This window comes from Danio rerio, chromosome 20 (assembly GCF_049306965.1).
Source record: "Danio rerio strain Tuebingen ecotype United States chromosome 20, GRCz12tu, whole genome shotgun sequence".
NCBI lineage: Eukaryota > Metazoa > Chordata > Actinopteri > Cypriniformes > Danionidae > Danio > Danio rerio.
Window position 1 is genome coordinate 51,659,465 of NC_133195.1, and position 19,242 is coordinate 51,678,706.

General features: G+C 41.4%; 1 protein-coding gene across 12 annotated transcripts in view; it reads left to right on the forward strand.

Annotated features, from left to right (window-relative positions):
- mei1 (meiotic double-stranded break formation protein 1) overlaps window positions 1-19,242 on the forward strand; it is a 93,895-nt gene that overhangs the window by 1,105 nt on the left and 73,548 nt on the right. For all 12 annotated transcript variants that reach the window (XM_073933720.1, XM_073933721.1, XM_073933722.1 and 9 more), the window contains exons 2-19: window positions 95-203; window positions 943-993; window positions 2,418-2,491; window positions 4,416-4,515; window positions 4,682-4,885; window positions 8,334-8,446; window positions 8,977-9,091; window positions 9,293-9,412; window positions 11,486-11,585; window positions 12,180-12,314; window positions 12,457-12,541; window positions 12,657-12,733; window positions 12,859-12,985; window positions 14,196-14,307; window positions 14,940-15,000; window positions 15,075-15,169; window positions 15,434-15,584; window positions 15,787-15,925. In XM_073933720.1, the coding sequence (XP_073789821.1) occupies window positions 95-203; window positions 943-993; window positions 2,418-2,491; window positions 4,416-4,515; window positions 4,682-4,885; window positions 8,334-8,446; window positions 8,977-9,091; window positions 9,293-9,412; window positions 11,486-11,585; window positions 12,180-12,314; window positions 12,457-12,541; window positions 12,657-12,733; window positions 12,859-12,985; window positions 14,196-14,307; window positions 14,940-15,000; window positions 15,075-15,169; window positions 15,434-15,584; window positions 15,787-15,925 (1,968 nt within the window). The remainder of the gene's footprint in view (window positions 1-94; window positions 204-942; window positions 994-2,417; window positions 2,492-4,415; window positions 4,516-4,681; window positions 4,886-8,333; window positions 8,447-8,976; window positions 9,092-9,292; window positions 9,413-11,485; window positions 11,586-12,179; window positions 12,315-12,456; window positions 12,542-12,656; window positions 12,734-12,858; window positions 12,986-14,195; window positions 14,308-14,939; window positions 15,001-15,074; window positions 15,170-15,433; window positions 15,585-15,786; window positions 15,926-19,242) is intronic.

Consider the following 19,242-nt stretch of genomic DNA (forward strand, 5'->3'; position numbering starts at 1 on the left):
GTTCATCGTTACTTGAATAAAATTCCAAATAATAAGTTTGCTGACCGCTTTGTGGCACTGTGACACTGGTCACGAATAATGCTCGTTTCCTCAGGCGGTGCGGAAGCGCGCGGCGCTCGTCTCCGCAATGCGCGTGGACGCGGTACGGGAGCTGCTTTATGGCGAGGAGGACCGGAGAAAACGCTTCATCTCATCATTACTGAGTTAAACACCCACTCACACTTAATGATTGTTTTTAATTGCAACTCTAACATGTCATTTTAAAACTTCGTACATTGTATTTGTTCGTTTCTCAGTGTATATCGATGTAAAAAATTATCGTTATTAAACTTAATGAGTGGCATACAGTCAAAGAGAAAGTTAAAGTTAAAGCATTTCACGAAACAACAACAAACATGATACTGTTCAGCATTTTAAAGTCTCCTTTTTATTAATAAAACAAAATTGTGTTTAAAAATGTTGTTTTATTTTTCTGTTTGCATTTATAAATACAAAACTCCCAATAAGAGTTCATGGTTAAGTTTGCTTGGCCATATTGAACGTATAAGTTAGTTGACACTTTAATCCAACCTGACTTACAAATGTGGAAGTCACGTTAATATTTTCTCAGAAAACTAATAATTTATCATTTCAGGTAAATATTTACAGAAAAGCAGGATTTATTAGTGATATTTTTAATTTTGTTGGATGAAATGCTCACAGAATTAATGATATAATATTTATTTCTGTATTTATTTGTTTACAAATTGAGGAGCAGACTTTAAAACAGGCTTTCTATAAAATAAAAAGGCATCTCGATTAGCATTTGTGCAGTGACGGAGCTTTTAGATACAGATAGGGAAACTGCCACAAACATGGATAACCAGTGTAAAAACACATAGAGATGTTCAGGAAACTGCTTGTCAGTATGTTTTTTCTCACTGTCTTGTTTGTGTGTTTAAGGATTGCTGTTCAGTGCTGTGGACTCGTCTCTGCTGGACCAGACTGTTCAAGGTGATCAATCACATCTCTTTAAATTGATATATACATTATTTAGAATCCAGCTGTAGTCCCAGATATTATTTTACTAGTGGCTTCAGGACACTATATTTGATTTATGTAAACGAGGACTGCAAAATAATGTAAACGGTGATATACCAAATAATTATTCCTACATTGTACTACAGTAAAACTGATCCAATTTGTGCAGTGGACAAATCTGTAGCAACTGCATGATGCTATCATTATTATTATTATTATTTTTATAACCTTTATTTTACCAGAAAAGACACATTGAGATAAAAATCTCTTTTACAAGAGTGTCCTGGCCAAGATTAGGCAGTACACAAGTCACATCAGTCCAACAGACAACAAACAAAAAACAATTTAACATGAATCACACTGACAAACTATTCAAAACATCTACAAACCTTTGTTTCAACTTCTAAATCTTTTATAGTCTTTTTAAAAGCATGTAGTGAAATCAAGTATTTGAACTGCAACTGTGTTTGCAGATTGTTCCAAGCAAAAGGTGCTGCGTACTTAAAAGCCTTTTTTCCCATCTCAGTCCGCACTTTAGGAACAGACAGTAAATAAATACCGTGACCGAAGACCATAGTTAAGAACAAGCTTTTTACTGATGTAATTCTGGAGATATGATGGGAGTAAACCCAGTATACATTTGTAAACAAGGATATGCCAATGCTTGAGCCTACGAATAGACAAAGCAGACCAATATACCCTAGTATACAGCACACAATGATGAGTAAGGGATTTAAAATTAGTTATAAATCTAAGTGCACCATGGTAAACAGTATACAATGCATGCAGACTTTGAGACGAAGCATGCATATAGATAACATCACCTTAGTCCAATGTCAGTCATGTCAATATAGAGCAAAATCCTCAATATGGGGAAATATTTCCAGTATCTTGTTGATTCTATGCCATGAAGGATGAAAACAGTTCTGAAGGGAAAAGGGGTTCAACCCTGTACTAGTAAGGTGTACCTAATAAAGTGGCCGATGGGTGTATAATAATAATAATATAAAATTATTTAACCTGATATTCTTTTAGTTTACATCAAAGTGAAACTGCATCTGCTCTGTTAACGCAACAGCAAATGCAGAATAATCAGAGCTATCACTTTCACATTCACTTTTTATCCATACTTACTTTAACTGTCAAACTGTGTCTCTCTAGCATCTGCAGGCATTACAGATGAATCCTAACACTGACTTTATTTTATTATATTTAATGTGTGTATTGACTGAATCAGCATAACACTGATGAGGAGCTCTGAGTCTGAAAATACTGCTTCACAATTATCTGATTTGAAATGAGGCATCTGAACAGTTTCTGGAGACTTCTAGAGCAAAAGCAGGAGACTTAGAAAGAGCACAATATAGACTGTGTGTGTGTGTGTGTGTGTGTGTCAGTTCTGCTGCAGATAACGCTGGATGTGCCGAATCAACAGTTCCTGCTGTTCATCCTGGACCAGATTCACTCACGGGTGTGAACACACACAATTTTACACACACACAAGCACACACATAAGCAAACATACACATGCTTTGCACACACATACACAAACAGAAAGGCACACTCGCTCATGCACACACACACACACACACACACACACACACACACACACAAACACACATATAATACACACCACACACAGACACGCACACATTCACCCACTCACAATCACATACACACTGCAGACACACTTACATACAAACACACACACACACACACACACACACACACACACACACACACACACACACACACACACACACACACACACACACACACACACACTGCATAGACACAGCACACACATTTAAACACAAATACACACACATGCATGCACACACATACACACACACACAAGCACACACATAAGCAAACATACACATACTTTTTACACACATACGCAAACAGAAAGGCACACTCACTCATGCACACACACACATTCACACACACACACACACGTACACACACACACACACACACACACACACACAAACACACACAAACACAATACACACCACATACAGACACGCACACATTCACTCACTCACAATCACATACACACTGCATAGACACACATACATACAAACACACACTGCATAGACACAGCACACCCATTTACACACAAATACACACACATGCGCACACATATTTACACACAAATACACACACGCACACACACACATATAAGCAAACATACACATACTTACCACACATACCCAAACACAAACAGAAAGACACACTTACTCGTACACACAAACAAGCTCTCACACATACACACACTCACATACACACCACACAGACAGACACACACATTCACTCAGTTACAAAAACATACACACCGCACATACAAACACACATACACACTGCATAGACACATCACACATACACTCTCCAAAACACTCTCACACACAAACAGAAAGACAAACTCACCACACTCACAGAATCACACACACACATCGTACAGACGCTTATACACACATCATAGACAAAACAAACATACACTCTCACAAACACTCTCACACACAAACAGAAAGACAAACTCACCACACTCACAGAATCACACACACACATCGTACAGACGCTTATACACACATCATAGACAAAACAAACATACACTCTCACAAACACTCTCACACACAAACAGAAAGACAAACTCAAACACACATTTACACACAATTACACAGATACACACATAAGCAAACATGCACATATTTACCACAAACAGAAAGACACACTTACTGATACACACACATTCAAATACACACCACACAGACACAGATACACACAGCATAGACACAACACACATATACACTCTCACACACACAAACAGAAAGACAAACTCACATATTCACAGATGCTCTTACACACACAGCACACACACAGTCTCACAAACACTCACACACAAACAGAAAACCAAACTCACTCACGTACACACATAAACTCACTCATGCAGATTTACAAAAACTGTCTCACACACACACAACACCACACACACTTTCACATGCATGCACACGCACACATACATACATTTAAAAACAAACTCACACACACTCACACACACACACACCGCACAAACACACATACATCAGAAAGATGCCCACTCATACACACCGACAAACTCTCTCAGAAACACACACTCCGCATAGACACATACACACTGCATAGACACAGCACACGTACAGACACTCTCAGAAACACACTCACACACACACACAAATAGGCAAACTCACTCACATACTACACACACTTTTACACATATACAACTCACAGAATCACACATTCACACCACACAGATGCCCAAAGACACACACATACATCTACAGGGCTCTGAATACTGGTCAGTCTGTGAGATGCTGATTGTTATGCATGTCTGACAGTGTGTGTGTGTGTTTCAGTGGACTGAGGGTCTAAAAGTGTCTCTGTCCTCTCTGATGTTTCTGGGTAAACTGCTGGACGCTCATCCTGCCCTGAGCCAAACACTGACCTCCAGCCACTGTGAGACTGACCTCACACACACACACTTTTGACCATCACACAATCCCTTTTTGCACTGAGGCTTATTTATGTTACTGTGTGTGTGTGTGTGTGTGTGTGTGTTTATGGATATGTGTGTTGGTGCATGTGTGTGTTTTCTTCTGTGTTTTAATATGTGTGTGTGTAGTGTGCATGTTGGAGTGTGTGTGCTCAGGTCTGCTGGTGTGGGATGAGGATGTGAAGGCCGCTGTGTGTTACGTGCTGTTCAGGATCTGGAGCTCCAGCGATGCGGTTCAGACTCTTCCACATACACTCCGACAGCGCATGTGTGTGTTACTTCTGCACACACTCTCGCACACACAAACCTCAGCGCTGACCGTCAACTGCTTGGGTGAGACACACACACACAAACACACACTCACTGACTCTCGCACATCAGTCAATCAAACACACACACACACACACACACACACACACACTTCAGTCAATCAGTAACACACACCCCTCTTCTTTGACGGCCTGCACTCACACTTTATTTTGCCTTCCGAGCCGGAGCAGGTCATCGATAATTCGACTGTTTCGTTTACAGTTTTTACAGACGCTAGGACACATTTCTCAATACTTAGGTCACTTTTGCAAAACTCTTCACACAATTCTCCTAAGCAACTTTCAGCTTAGCAAAGCAGTTCATTTCACATTCAAAATGCACTACAACCACCAAAACACTTTATTCAGGTCTCTAATTAACTCATTCTTCCAGAACACTAGCAAAGGTTGACAGCTGACACACACACTTTGTCACCCACAAAATAATGACCTAAAAAACACCAGCAACATGTAGCATTACACAGTGTTTACTTGTGTAAAACAAGGACACATCTCTGTTTATAACGGGGTATATGCCGAAGCATGCAAACAGGACTTTTAATTTGCCAGTAACCCGGGTTAAGCGCTTCCGGCGAATTGTATGTCAATGCAAAAAACGCCGCTATTAAGGTCTGTTTTCTTGAAAAATCAGCGATCTCCACTGACTGAGTGATATCACTGGCTGAGAGATATCCGAAAGTGGGTCTCAGAGTGTACATGAAGCACTGCAATTAATTACATTTTCCCCCGCCATGTCTTTATAATATGAGCATTTATTTTACCCCAGTATATTCAATGGAGCTTCTGCGCTAGCCTGCCGATTCTGACAGAGACTGTAAGGGTCTGTATGTGTTTATATATGTTCATTTATATATTTATTTTATATAACTGCAGACGTTACAGTAGGCTATTTCACACTGTCATTGATCTGCAGTTATAATCAAATCCTGTTCATAGAAAAGTTAGTAATAAACATTTATACAGAAGTATTTATGTGTATGAAGCATCTGTTTTGTGAGAAGTGCTTTTCATATGATATGTGAGCGACCCGTACAGCTTTACTGTAGACATTTCCTCAAGCGAGAATGATGCGACTGAAACTTTCTGTCATACACCATGCCCACTAAAAGGGTACGCTTGCTAATGGAAACGCAAGCCTGATAAAGGTGACCCGTACTGACCCGAACCGTACTGTACTGTACCAGTCAGTGGAAACGAGCCACAAGTGTACCACACCAAAGCCCAACTGAACCACTCTCTGGCACTCCTCTTCCAACCATGCCAGAGCTGGCCAACTGAACCACGCCTGGGCTCGATTTGGAGCGCTCACACTTTTCAAACGAACCGGGAAACACACCTAGTGTGAGGCTACAATCGTACTGCAGGCAAATGTGGCCTGAATCTGATGTTTTTGCCCACATGTGAGACAAATCTGTTTTTGTTTTGACAGTGTGAACAGCCCAAACGGCATGGAATCTGCTCTTTTTGATTCAGATTTGTTCCACTTTTATATGTGGTCTTAAATCAGACGCAGATCTGATGTTTTGCAATGCGAACGCTGTGTGAACTGTTATGTAGGGGTTCATGTGACTTTTACATAATCTTCAGGGCTCAACAATAAGGACTGCCCGATGGCCCGGGGCCAGCATGAGAGATGTTCGGGACAGTAGAGATAATCGTTACTGGCCTGATCAGGCCAGTGCTGCCTTGTCATCATATTTTTATTTGCCTGCTACTATGTCAATTGTATGCAAATACATTCTTAGAACCGAGAAACAATTTGTGCTTTTAAGTCTTAGAATGCTACGTTTTCTAGAAAATCGTAAACCCCATATTGCTTTTTGGTTCGTTTTATCTGATTGGTTGTTGTGAGCACGTAATTTTTTTCCACAACCTGGTAAAAACCAGAACAGTGAAGAGACGGCAACATGAAATTATGAGGCTAAAAGAAAACGTCTGTTTCCAACATTGTGGAAAAAGATATTTACATGTGTACAACACAACGAAAAAAATGTTTTCCATCACTTTTAAGTCAGCCACTTTTTGTTTAGCAATAAAATACCTGCACATTTTCCATGCTGCTGTATTTTACTGCTAAATAGTTTAACATTTTTAAAATATTTAAATTCTAGATTCAAAGACATTATTTTTGACACATTATTTAAAATATGTGGCAAAAAAAATAGCTATTTATTTATTTATTTATTTTGGTGGGGCCAGTGAAAATTTTGGCAGGGCCAGTAAAAATCTGAACTGCTGGTCCAGTCGGGCCAGTAGAAAATGTCCTTAGCGTTGAACCCTGATCTTTGAGCGACATGCGTCATCATTCTGTGCTGAAAACATCATCTACTCCTTAGCAGCAGTCGAACGGCACACAGGGCGATTACTTTACCACAGAAAGTTGGTTGTTTATTTTGAGAAAAGATTTTGAAGGCAAAACTGGTGCTTGTTAACCAATCTGGTTAGTAATTGGGGCACGAGTGGATTGCGAAGCTGAAGAGCATCTGGGTGTTGCCAATAGGGGATCATTGCGGAAAGGAGAGGCACTTTCTTTTTAAGGAGGAACTTTCTCTTCGGGCGACGCAGTGGTGCAGTGGGTAGCACGTTCGCCTCACAGCAAGAAGGTCGCTGGTTCGATCCTCGGCTCAGTTGGCATTTCTGTGTGGAGTTTGCATGTTCTCCCTGCGTTCGTGTGGGTTTCCTCCGGGTGCTCCGGTTTCCCCCACAGTCCAAAGACATGTGGTACAGGTTATTTGGGTAGGCTAAATTGTCCATAGTGTATGAGTGTGTGTGTGTGTGTGTTTGTGTATGTTTCCCAGAGATGGGTTGCGGCTGGAAGGGCATCCGCTGCATAAAAATATGAATAAGTTGAATAAGTTGGCGGTTCATTCCGCTGTGGCGACCCCGGATTAATAAAGGGACTAAGCCGACAAGAAAATGAATGAATGAAGGAACTTTCTCTCCGAGAGAAAAGGTCAGGTGATCAAGCACCCAAACCCCCCTTCTGCATGTGCATAAAAATGATGAATAACTTAAAATAAAATAATAAATGAAATAAATAACATAAAATGAAATAACTCTGCAAACAGAGATAAACCAACTCCTCCTTCACAGTTCTGTCATCAACCCTTGATGTGCTCACTACACCGCTGGTCAGAAAGACGCGCACCGCGATTGTCATAAGTCACTAATGATCAGTGTTTTCAAGGCCTCAAATGCCGAAATACACATTAGTATCAGCAGAACAACCCTTTCATGAAATACACCACGCTTGTCTGTGGAAAGGGCAGTAATAATATCAAGCATAATCTGACAACGTGCTTCACACTGCAAATCTGATACTGGCCACATTTATAACAGCAGTGTGAACAGCCATGCACACACTAAATCTGATATGAGCACTAAACCTCGCAGTGTGAACACAGCCTTGTGTGTTTTTTAGCCACTTTCAGTAAATGTGTGTGTGGTTTCAGGTGTTGTGAAGCAGATGTGTCAGTTCTCGGAGGTTGTGTGTGTGTTGATGAATCTGCAGGACGGAGGTGAAGAGCCACTGGTGTATCAGCCACTGCCACTCATCCTGAAGAAGGTCTGAACACACACACACACACACACACACACACAAACACACACACACACATCAATCAAACAGACATACACCACACACACACACACACATACATGTATGTGACACAAATGTAGCACGCAGACAAAAACACACAAACAACACAAAGCAATCACAGACGTACACCACACACACAGAGACACACGTGCAAACGCACACAAATGTACCACACAAACACAAAGTAATCACACAGACACACTACACACAGACAGACACAAACATACACCACACACAAAGTAATCACACAGACACACCACACAGACAGACACAAACATACACCACACACAGAGCAATCACACAGACACACCACACAGACAGACACAAACCTACACCACACACTCACACAGATACACACACACACCACTATCTTCTTTTGCAGGCCTCTGATTGGTCAGCATGGCTTTATTCCTGAGGTTGTGTTTATTCCTGCTGGCAGCGCATCATAGTGTGTTTCTGCATTTCCCTATCTGTTTGTGTGTGTGTGTATGTTGCAGCTGCTGCTGAGCGCTCAGGACTCTCTTCAGGTGGTGTCTGTGCGGTGTGTGTGTGCTGTTCTCATTCATTCACCGCTGCTCTTCTCCTCAACCTTCATTCAGGCAGATTTACCTGGTGAGACGCTTCAGTGTGTGTGTCCATCTGTGTGTTTCTAACTGACTGATGTGTGTGTGTGGTTAACTGGTGTGTGTGTGTGTGTGTGTGTGACTGATGGCCCTTTTCCACTGACTGGTACGGTTCGGTTCGGTACACTTTTATGGCTGTTTCCACTGTCTGACTGACTGGTGTGTGTGTGTGTGTGTGTGTGTGTGTCAGAGTTCCTGTTGGAGGTGTTGAACAGCAGCTGCAGTGATGTGTTGCTCTGGTCAGTGTTCAGTTGTCTTCTTCTGCTCTCTGAAGATCCGCTTTTCTTCTCTCAGTGTCATGCAGTCTACGGTAAGTGTGTGTGCGCGCGTGTGTGAGAGAGAACCTGCTGGCGGTGTTGGTTTTCAGTGGTTGGGTGTGTGTGTGGGTGTGTGTGTGTGTGTGTGTGTGTGTGTGTGTGTGTGTGTGTGTGTGTGTGTGTAAAAGTGCTGGAGAATCTCATACCTGCACGTCCTGCCCTTCAGCTCCTTCTTTTCTCCACCATTATCTAAAGTTGCTTCAGCAGATGTGTTATCAATGTCCATGATCGCCTCATCGCTGACTTTCACCTGCTGTCCGCTCGTGTTCCTCCAGCTCAGCTGTATGTTATTGCTGCTGCACAAGTCATTCAGGTCCGGCCAGTCTGAGCGCACTCCAAATCCCACAGACGCTGTATCCAGCCTACCATTGAGTTTCTTTCTGAATCCTAAGAAACTTGGTTCTCCTTCAGCTGCATATGGCACCTTGCGTTTACCCAGATCCAGAAGGAGTGAGCTCCGGGCTAGCCTTTGTACTGTCGGGTCATCGCTGTTCAACATGTGCAATAGATGGTTTATCCTAGTAGCTGTGTAGATCCACTCGATATTGGGAAACCCGAGTCCGCCCTCTGTTTTATTAGTGAATAAAATACTTCTTGTCGTGTGTGTATTAAGACATAGCCATTTTCGCGCCAGCTGCACAGCCTTATCATTCATTTGCTTTAAAGCTTTCTTTGAGATGTGTACGTTAGCAAACAGATGTTGTATTTTGGAGAGAGCGATCTCACGAACTGCTTGAAGTTTTAGACAGGCTGGTAGGGGACAGCGATCTATTTTGTCCAGTCTGCTAAAATATTCATTGCAGATTTCATTCAGTTGTTCTTGCCATTCTCCAGCTACGTTAAATTTATGTCCAAGGTAACTATAAGTCTCATGTCTGGCATAAACTCTGATCGCATTTCCTGAGATTGTGAACACAGGAGGATGGTCATATTTGGCTCTGTACCACCTGTTGCCGCCGGATCGGCGTTCATAAAACACTGCACACTTGCTGTTCTTCACCTCGAGTCCAGACCACTGCAGAAAGCGGTCAGTGTCTGACAACATATTGGTAATGACATTTTCCTCTCTTGACACTAAGACGACGTCATCTGCGTAGGCTTGGAATCATCTGCGGCTGCAGGGCAAACTGGCCTGCCTGCAGAGCGCGGATCACACAGTCTCACACACTGCGCTACACAACCCCGCTATTGACCACACTATTCGTAAGTTTGTCATTAGAGCTCGTTTACAAACACTTCCTACAAAGTTTAATCTGTCCGTGTGGTACCCGAAACACCACGAGCCCTTTTGCTTATTACATAGCGATAGAACGGTGGAATCAACAGCGCACATAATGAACGGCTGCCCCGCGTTCAGAGGCATGTACATCACACGTCACGATCGCATTGTGAACATCACAGCTAAAGAGGTGGACAGAGTCAGTGTGCACAGTGCACTATACACTAACAAGACTGTACGAATGAACTGGTTTCCATCACTGAGCAGTAATGCACATGTTCTGAGTGCTGTCATTAGAGATTTTCCAAACACTCCTGATATTGTTGTTGTGAATGAAGTACTGAAAAACATTCTGATTATGGAAGTAGGCTGTTGTTTTGACTCATACATGGATCTGTGCTATTCAGAAAAAATGCTGAAATATCAACCATTAGTGAATGCTCTGAAAGTGTGTGGCTACAACACAAAGTTGGTGGTTTTAATTTACGGTAGCCTTGGGCATGTTCATAAACTGTGTGTGAGAGGACTACAAATTGCCGGACTCAGTAAAAAAAACTCTAAACAAATTGCAAAGTATTGTTCTGTATCTGCAATAATAGGCAGTCTTCATGTGTGGAGAAGACGATGCCATCTCTATCCTTAATCCATTTACTTAATAATGCACGTAGAATGGATTGAGTGTCTAGTGCCACGCAAAAGATCATCAATGGTTGCATGCTGCTTTTATTGTGAAACATTATGGGCTCCTTACGATTATTTGGATGCTGTGTTGTTTTAATAGTATTAGTCATTCCAAATAAAATGAATCAAATGTGTGTGTGTGTGTGTGTGTGTGTGTGTGTCGTAGCAATGGAGCCGCTGGTTCGCTGTCTGAAAGAGACTCTGGGTAAAGCAAACACTGAGGTCCAAAAACAAGGCCTGAAGCTGCTGACAGCCATACTGGACAGGTCAGACACACACACACACACACATCACACACCACAGACACACTTATGCACACGTATAAACACGCACACTTATTACTCACACACATGTATGCACATACATGTACAGACACACACTCACCGGCCACTTTGTTAGGTACACCTTACTAGTAGCCCAACCCTTGGTTCATTCAAGAAGTCACTGAGCTCTAGCAAACAGGACCAGGACGCTGATATAAGAGTGCACACCTGAACTCAAACGTTCCCAAACTACCTGATTATGCCCCACAATACTGCAGCGCATCTGTAGAGGAAGCAAAACAGACAGACAAACACAGCAGATAAGCGGCACTCACACACACACTCACACACTTAAACACATGCATATCTATAACACACACACACAACGTCATAATGGAGTTTATGGCACACTGGTGTCACATGACCAGATGAGCACAATCAGAACAAAACAATGCTACAGTTTTGTATAATTGTAAAAACTGCACCACACACTCTTCACCACACCTGCCTTATAATAGTGTGTGTGTGTGTGTGTGTGTGTGTGTGTGTGTGTGTGTGTGTGTGTGTGTGTGTGTGTGTGTGTATGTGTGTGTTTAGGCAGCCTGTATCTGTGCGCCTCTTCCCGACGGGCTCAGAGTTCTCCTCAGTGTGTGATGTCATTGTGGGGGGCGTGGCCTCTTCCTGTCTGCGGGTGTCCATGTGTGCGGTACGAGCAGCAGCAGTGCTCTTCAGGTCAGAAATACACACACACACACAAACACACTATTTCATTTAATATCATTAAATATTCTGAACACAGACACAGTGTTTCCAGTGCATGCAAAGGAGCAGCAAGTTCATAAATGTGTGTGTGTGTGTGTGTGTGTTGCCACAGGCCTATTCATCAGTCCAGTCCTGTTCAGCTCTCAGACATCAGGAGGATCGTGGAGATCATGATGTCAAAATGTGCTGAACACAGAGTGAGTGTGTGTGTGTGTCTGTGTGTAGATGTCTGACTGCTGTGTGTGTGTGTGTGTGTGTGGGGGGGGATGTCTGACCAGTAACTGTGTGTGTGTGTGTGTGTGTGTGTTTCAGGAGAGCCGCTCTGCTTCAGATTCAGTGACAGCAGGAGTTTTACTGCAGACTCTCATCTGCTTTGATGCTGCCTGCAGGTCAGACAGACACACACACACACACACACACACACACACACAAACACACACTAAATAAATAAATATACTGTGCTGTGTTTAATGATCAGGGTTATTGAATGACAGTTTTCATGATGTGTGTGTAGGTTGGTGGAGGCGTGTGTGTGTGACTCCGCTCTGATGGACGGTGTGTGTTCAGCTCAGGACACGCTGCAGTCTCTGTGTGTGTTTCTGCTGCACTGCTGCGACACAACCTGCATCCCTGCAGCCACTGTGAGACACACACAGAAACACAGTAAAACATCTACACAGGGACATACACACTCACAAATGCACACACATACATAGGGTGCTTTCAGACCTGCCTTGTTTAGTTCGGTTGAATCGCACTAGAGTTTGTTTTCCCTCTTGTTGCAATTCGTTTGGGCAGGTGTGAATGCAGCAATCGCACTTGAGTGTGCACCAAAAGCGGACCCTGCTTGAAGAGGTGGTCTCGGTACGCTTTTAAACAAACCCTGGAGCGGTTGGTTTGTCGTGAGAATATGATCCGAACTAAAACAGACCCAACAGCAAAAAGTACTGCGCCTTTTTGGACTAATCCAGCTGCCGTAGGCCGATACGCTATGCATTATGGGATATGGAGGAAAAATATTTGTTGACTGCTTTTTTCTAACAGAGAGAGAGAGAGGGAAAACATTGCCTGATGGATCATTGGTAATATTTCCGTAAGATGACCGTGTCGTGGTTTAGCTAAATTAATTCACGCCTCCTCCTGAAGTGACGTGCGATGCATTAAAACACTGTTTCCCAGCTGCGGCCGCACATCATTTTCGAAATGTATAGTTTGTCTAAAGCAGGGATACAATCAGCCAGCGCAGTCGTCCAACCATAGTAAAAAGCAACATTTTGTGTCTGCCCGTTTGTTTACTTGAGGGAGTTCCATTGGCATTTTCCTGCATGTGAATTCTGACCAATCAAAAAGCAGTTTAGAAAATATGTTCAATAACATCTGGCCAATGAGTGATAAGGGTTTTGTCACATGACTGCGTTTTGGTTCTTTTCAGCTGGTTCGGACCAAAGCCATTAGTGTGGTGTGAAAACGACCCAAAACGACAACATGTATCATTTATTGTCTTTGGTCTGGACCAAATGAACCAAACTACAAATGTGAAAGCACCCTCTAACACACACACACACACACACACACACACAGACAATCGCTCACGCAAACATTTACACCCATAAACAGACACATACATATAGACACAATGTCATTCAGACACAAACACACACAAACAAACACACAGACATTAAGTCACACTCATGTGCGCACACACACATACCTGCACACATACATACACACACAGATTCACTTACAAACACACGCACACTCATAGACACACACACAGGCATTCAAATTCACGCACACATACACACTAATCACTGCTGGTACTCTGACATGTGTGTACGTGTATGTGTGCAGGGTGTGTGTGAGCGTGTGTCGTCCCCTCAGGTTCTCCAGCTCTTCTACTCGGTTCTGTCTCGTCAGTTCTCTCTGTGTCCCGATCACATGACCTCCTTCTCAAGGAAGCTCGGTAGGTTTGAGCACAGTCAGAGGTCATGCAGAGGTCAAAGGTCACCCTGAGGTCAAAGGAGTAACCTGTGATTTACAACAAGAGTAAACCACTAACATAGGACACTGGCATCACAGTTTAATCAATTCAGCTGTTATTTAAATATATGAATATGCAAATAATGCAGTTGAATGAAGTTTTCCTCATTTCTGTAAAAGATGTTTGCAAATCATAATAATTATGATCTTATCAATAACTTCAGATGAGCTTTACTCACACAAATTATTCACACAACAATAGGCAGATTAAACATCATAAGTCCCCATAAAGATAGCTGTACAAGTGTGTGTAGGTGTTTTTGTGACATCAGGACACAAATCTGTGTAATTACATGGATATGACACAGGTAGTACAATAAGGAGGTGAAATATGACATTGGTGACGTCCTCATTTCTCAAAATGCTTATAAATCCCACAGGATAAGTTTAATCAGAGAGTAAAGCTGCACACAGTCTCTTGTGATGGTTGGGTTTAGGGGTAGGGTGGAATGAGGGCAATACAATATATAGTTTGGACAGTATAAAATGAATGGAAACCTATGTAATGTACCCACTTTTACCAAAAACACAAGTGTGTGTGTGTGTGTTTGACAGCCGCATCTGGATTCATTAGACTGACTCTGGAGAGGAAAGCTCAGCTCTGCTCAGGGAACAGGTCAGAACACACACACACACACTCATAATTGCTCTGTGTTCCAGTCATGTTAAAAACGTGTGTGTGTGTTCCAGGAATGTGTCTGTGAATCAGGTCTGCTGTGATTTCCTTCTGAAGCTCTGCATTTGTCTGATGGCACACGAACACACACTGAGCCATGAGCTGACAGGTAACACACACAACGTTCTCCTAACGTTCTGCAAACCTAAAAACAACACAAAGCTGCACTACGCCATTTTAGGAGAACTCTTTTGACCACAGTGTCAGACTAAGCTTCAAAACACACTTCAGCTAATCAGCAGTTAGAGGCGTGTCTGGTTACTATAGTGGAGATGTCAGAAGTGGGCGCGGCCTGTTGTGGTGTGGGCGTGTGTGATTGTTTAATCTTTAGAGAGAACTTGTGATTAACCAGTGTGTGTGTGTGTGTGTTCAGATGTGCAGTGTGTCCTGCAGGAGTCTCTGCCGTCTCTGTGCTGCAGTGTGTCTGATTGGCCTGCCGTCCTCTCTGATATCCCACAATCCCTCAGAAACACTCAGTACTGCCTCATCTACCTGATGCACCTGTCCCTGCTGCACGGAGACCGGTACGTGAGATGAGTGTGTTATGTCAGATGTGTCAGTGTATATGGGCGAGAATGTATGCATAAGTGTGTGTTTGCATGTCTGTTTGTGTGTGCATGAGTATTTGTAAATGTTTTATGCGTAGTGTCACTAAGTGTGTGCGAGGGTCTGTTTGAGTGTACGTGATGGTGTCAGTGTGTGATTGAGCTGGTCATGTGACTGCAGGTTTCTCAGTGACTCTGCAGTGTTCTCCTGTGTGCTGCGCTTCACCGTGTGTGTTCAGGAGACTCTTCCTCCATCTGTGTTGAGTTCAGCTCTGTGTCTGCTGTCGGCCACTCAACACAGCAGCCCACGCCTCGACACGGTCAGCTGCGCACACACACACACACACACACACACTCCTCATGTCTGACACTTTTCTAGCTTCTACTTCAGCTCTTCTGGAATAGCTTATTGATGCTCCAGTTTTCATTATTTGCTTTTGATTCTGCTGTTTATGTTGACGTTGTTGATTTTGTCACTTTTAGTCTCTTTTTTGTGATGTCTGTTCATTTTGTTAATTGTCACCATTGTTGAGATTCATACGCTGATTATTGATGTTTGTGTGAGCAGAAGTTGAACCATACATTCTTTTAGCCTATAAACCTTCATAATTCTGTGGCATGTGCATGCATATTATTACGTTACTTCTTCTTTTTTTTCCATAATATTTTTATTTTTCGTTTTCAGTTTGTACACATTGAAATACATTTTACAAATATTTTACAACAATAATAACCTTGTTGCATTTACAAATTATACAAAATATGAGGATATTTACATTTACATTTAGTCATTTAGCAGACACTTTTATCCAAAGCGATTTACAAATGAGGACAAGGAAGCAATTTACACAACTATAAGTGCTATAGGCACGTTTCAGGTATGCATGCAAAGTGTCACAATCAAAGAAATTTTCAGATGGATCCAAGTGCGAGTGAAAAAATAATATTTATTTGACACAGTCAAAATAAATGCAAGGAGTGAGTGCGGCGCTAGGACTAGGAGAAAACAGGGCAGGGATCAGGCAGGAAAACAGGGTCCAGTGGTAACTCCTCACGGTCCTGAGCACAGACAAATGCAAACGTAATGAACTGACAAGGAAACACAGAAAACGGCGCCCATATATAGGCACGATAATGGGTCTCAGCTGGCGAACTAATCAAACTAGCTGAGTGCCTTCATAGCACGTGACCAAAACAAATACACGTGGAGAACAAAAACAAAAGGTGCGTTCGACATGAAGCTCAGCTGCAGCCGGTGATCAACGAGATTAGCCGAGCGCAGGCGGGGCGGAGTTGAAAACGGAGCCGTCAAGACGGACAGCTGGACACTTCGGGACTCAAAGTTGCTGCAGTCATGATGACCGATCACATGGCGTCATCATATTTTTTTATTATTTTTATTTATAACAACAAAACATTTACAAATAAAACAGAATACAGTCTCTACAAACTGTAGTTCCTTTTTAAACAATAAGAGAGAATTATGAATAAAATATATAACAAATGCATGAGAGAAATAAGAGGAAATGAGAGGTTAAAATAAACATAAAAACGAACAGGTCTATTAAATACAAAGCAATAAGCATAAATTTTAGGAGTTAAACATCAATCTTTAGGCTAATACTTCTTGTTTGAATCTGCTAAAAAAGGGTTTACATATATGTACATTTTCTAGATATAAAAATTTCCCATGTAAAAAGCAAAACAAGGTGTTTTGATTAGGTCTTAATAAATGACATTATTTTGGATGATGAATGAATTTTCAAAAAAGCATTTTAATCCAAAAAGATTGTGTTGAAAAGAACAAAAGGTAAAATAAGTGAGCTATGTAGAAGTTTCCCAGAAAGAGCAGGTAGCCTTTAAACTGCTAGACAGGAAATAAAATATATATCTATATTATAATAATAAAGCCATTTTATAATTATTTAATAAAATAGTTATTTACTTTAATTTGTTAAGAGAGCTTTAGGGTGGCAGGATCAATGATGATGATTATTTTATTTCAAGTCTGTAAGACTTATTTGAGTTCATATTTAGGTTATTCACTAAAATATATCATTTAAATCGTTCATGGAGATGAATGAAGTAAATAGTCTGTATAAAAAAGTAAAAAATAAACCTGTGCAAACAAGCTAACCTTTATTACCAGATTATTTAACAAAAGATGATACTGCAGTAAAATATTTGTAGTCTTTTAATAAGCAAGATGTGTACAGGATAGAGAGGGTGTGAAAAGTGAATTGTTTGTTTTGAAACTTTTGAATCGGAATTTGTCCAATTATAAACCCGAAATACACGTGTTTGTTGTCATGTGGTGAACTCGGCCAATCGTGTAATATCGGTGTCGTCATCAAAGCTCCTGCAGTCGCTCTTCAGAAGCTGCACGGTCTGAGTTTGCCGTCTGATCTCGGAGCGCTGTCGCGGTACTTTAATGCCACATGTGACAGTCACGTGGCGTCGGCGCAGCATCAATCCGGACAAGATTTCTAACCAGAATGCACCGCTTTAAGACAGATTTCGATCGATCTGCGCAGCGCTGCATGAAGTCGAACGCACCTAATACAAACCCACATGATCAAACAGACACCGGAAGAGCGCACAAACCTGCAACCGTGACACAAAGAAAGTGTAAGAAGCAAAACAGTAGTATTTATTTATTTTTTTTTAATGTAGTTAGTGGAGGGGTCAGAGAAGGAATTGCAGATTAGTAAGGAAAGTGGAGACTAAATAGTTGAGTTTTAAGTCGTTTTTTGAAGACAGCGAGTGACTCTGCCGTTCTGATGCAGTTAGGGAGTTAATTCCACCAACTGGGCAGATTGAGCGCGAGCGTTCGGGAAAGTGATTTCTTCCCTCTTTGGGATGGAACCACGAGGCGACATTCAAGAAAAACTAAAAGCAAACAACAAACAAACGAGCAAACAAACAACAAAAAAAATAAATTAAAATAAAACTGCTCCTCTTTTTGTCATTAATGGTAATCTATTTAAGCATGACAATTATAATCATACTGAGTACTAGGCACAGCAAATATATATTAAAGAAAGTATCAATGCAAAACTATAAAGCTGGAACTGCATTATCCATCAAAAATTATTCATCAACTTCTTCCTCTGTTAATTCCACTTCTTTGATATAACTAATGAAAGGACTCCATATGTTTTCAAATGCACGTTGTTTAGCTTTTAGTATATAAGATATTTTTTCTAATGGCAGACTTGACAACATTTGTCTTATCCATTGAGTAGCCTTTGCGTATTTGTCCATAGCAGAGCTACACATCTTTTGGCATAAAGCAAGGTCTATAAATACTTGTTCGCTTCTACTATAGTTTGAGTCCTCTGGGTATAAACCTAGCAAAAAAAGCTTTGGGTCGAGAACGGTTTGTTTTGAAATAATGTTCTCACTTATAATTCTCACCTCTTCCCAAAATAATTTAATTTTTGTGCATTGCCAAATACAGTGAAACAAGGTTCCTCTAGCTTCCAAACATTTTGTACATATATCTGGTATGTTTTTATTATATTTATTTAATTGTACTGGTGTTACATATGTCCGCATGATCCATTTATATTGTATAAGTTTAAGACGTGAATTTATAGACATAGTGTGATATTACGTTACCTCTAATAATAGATTA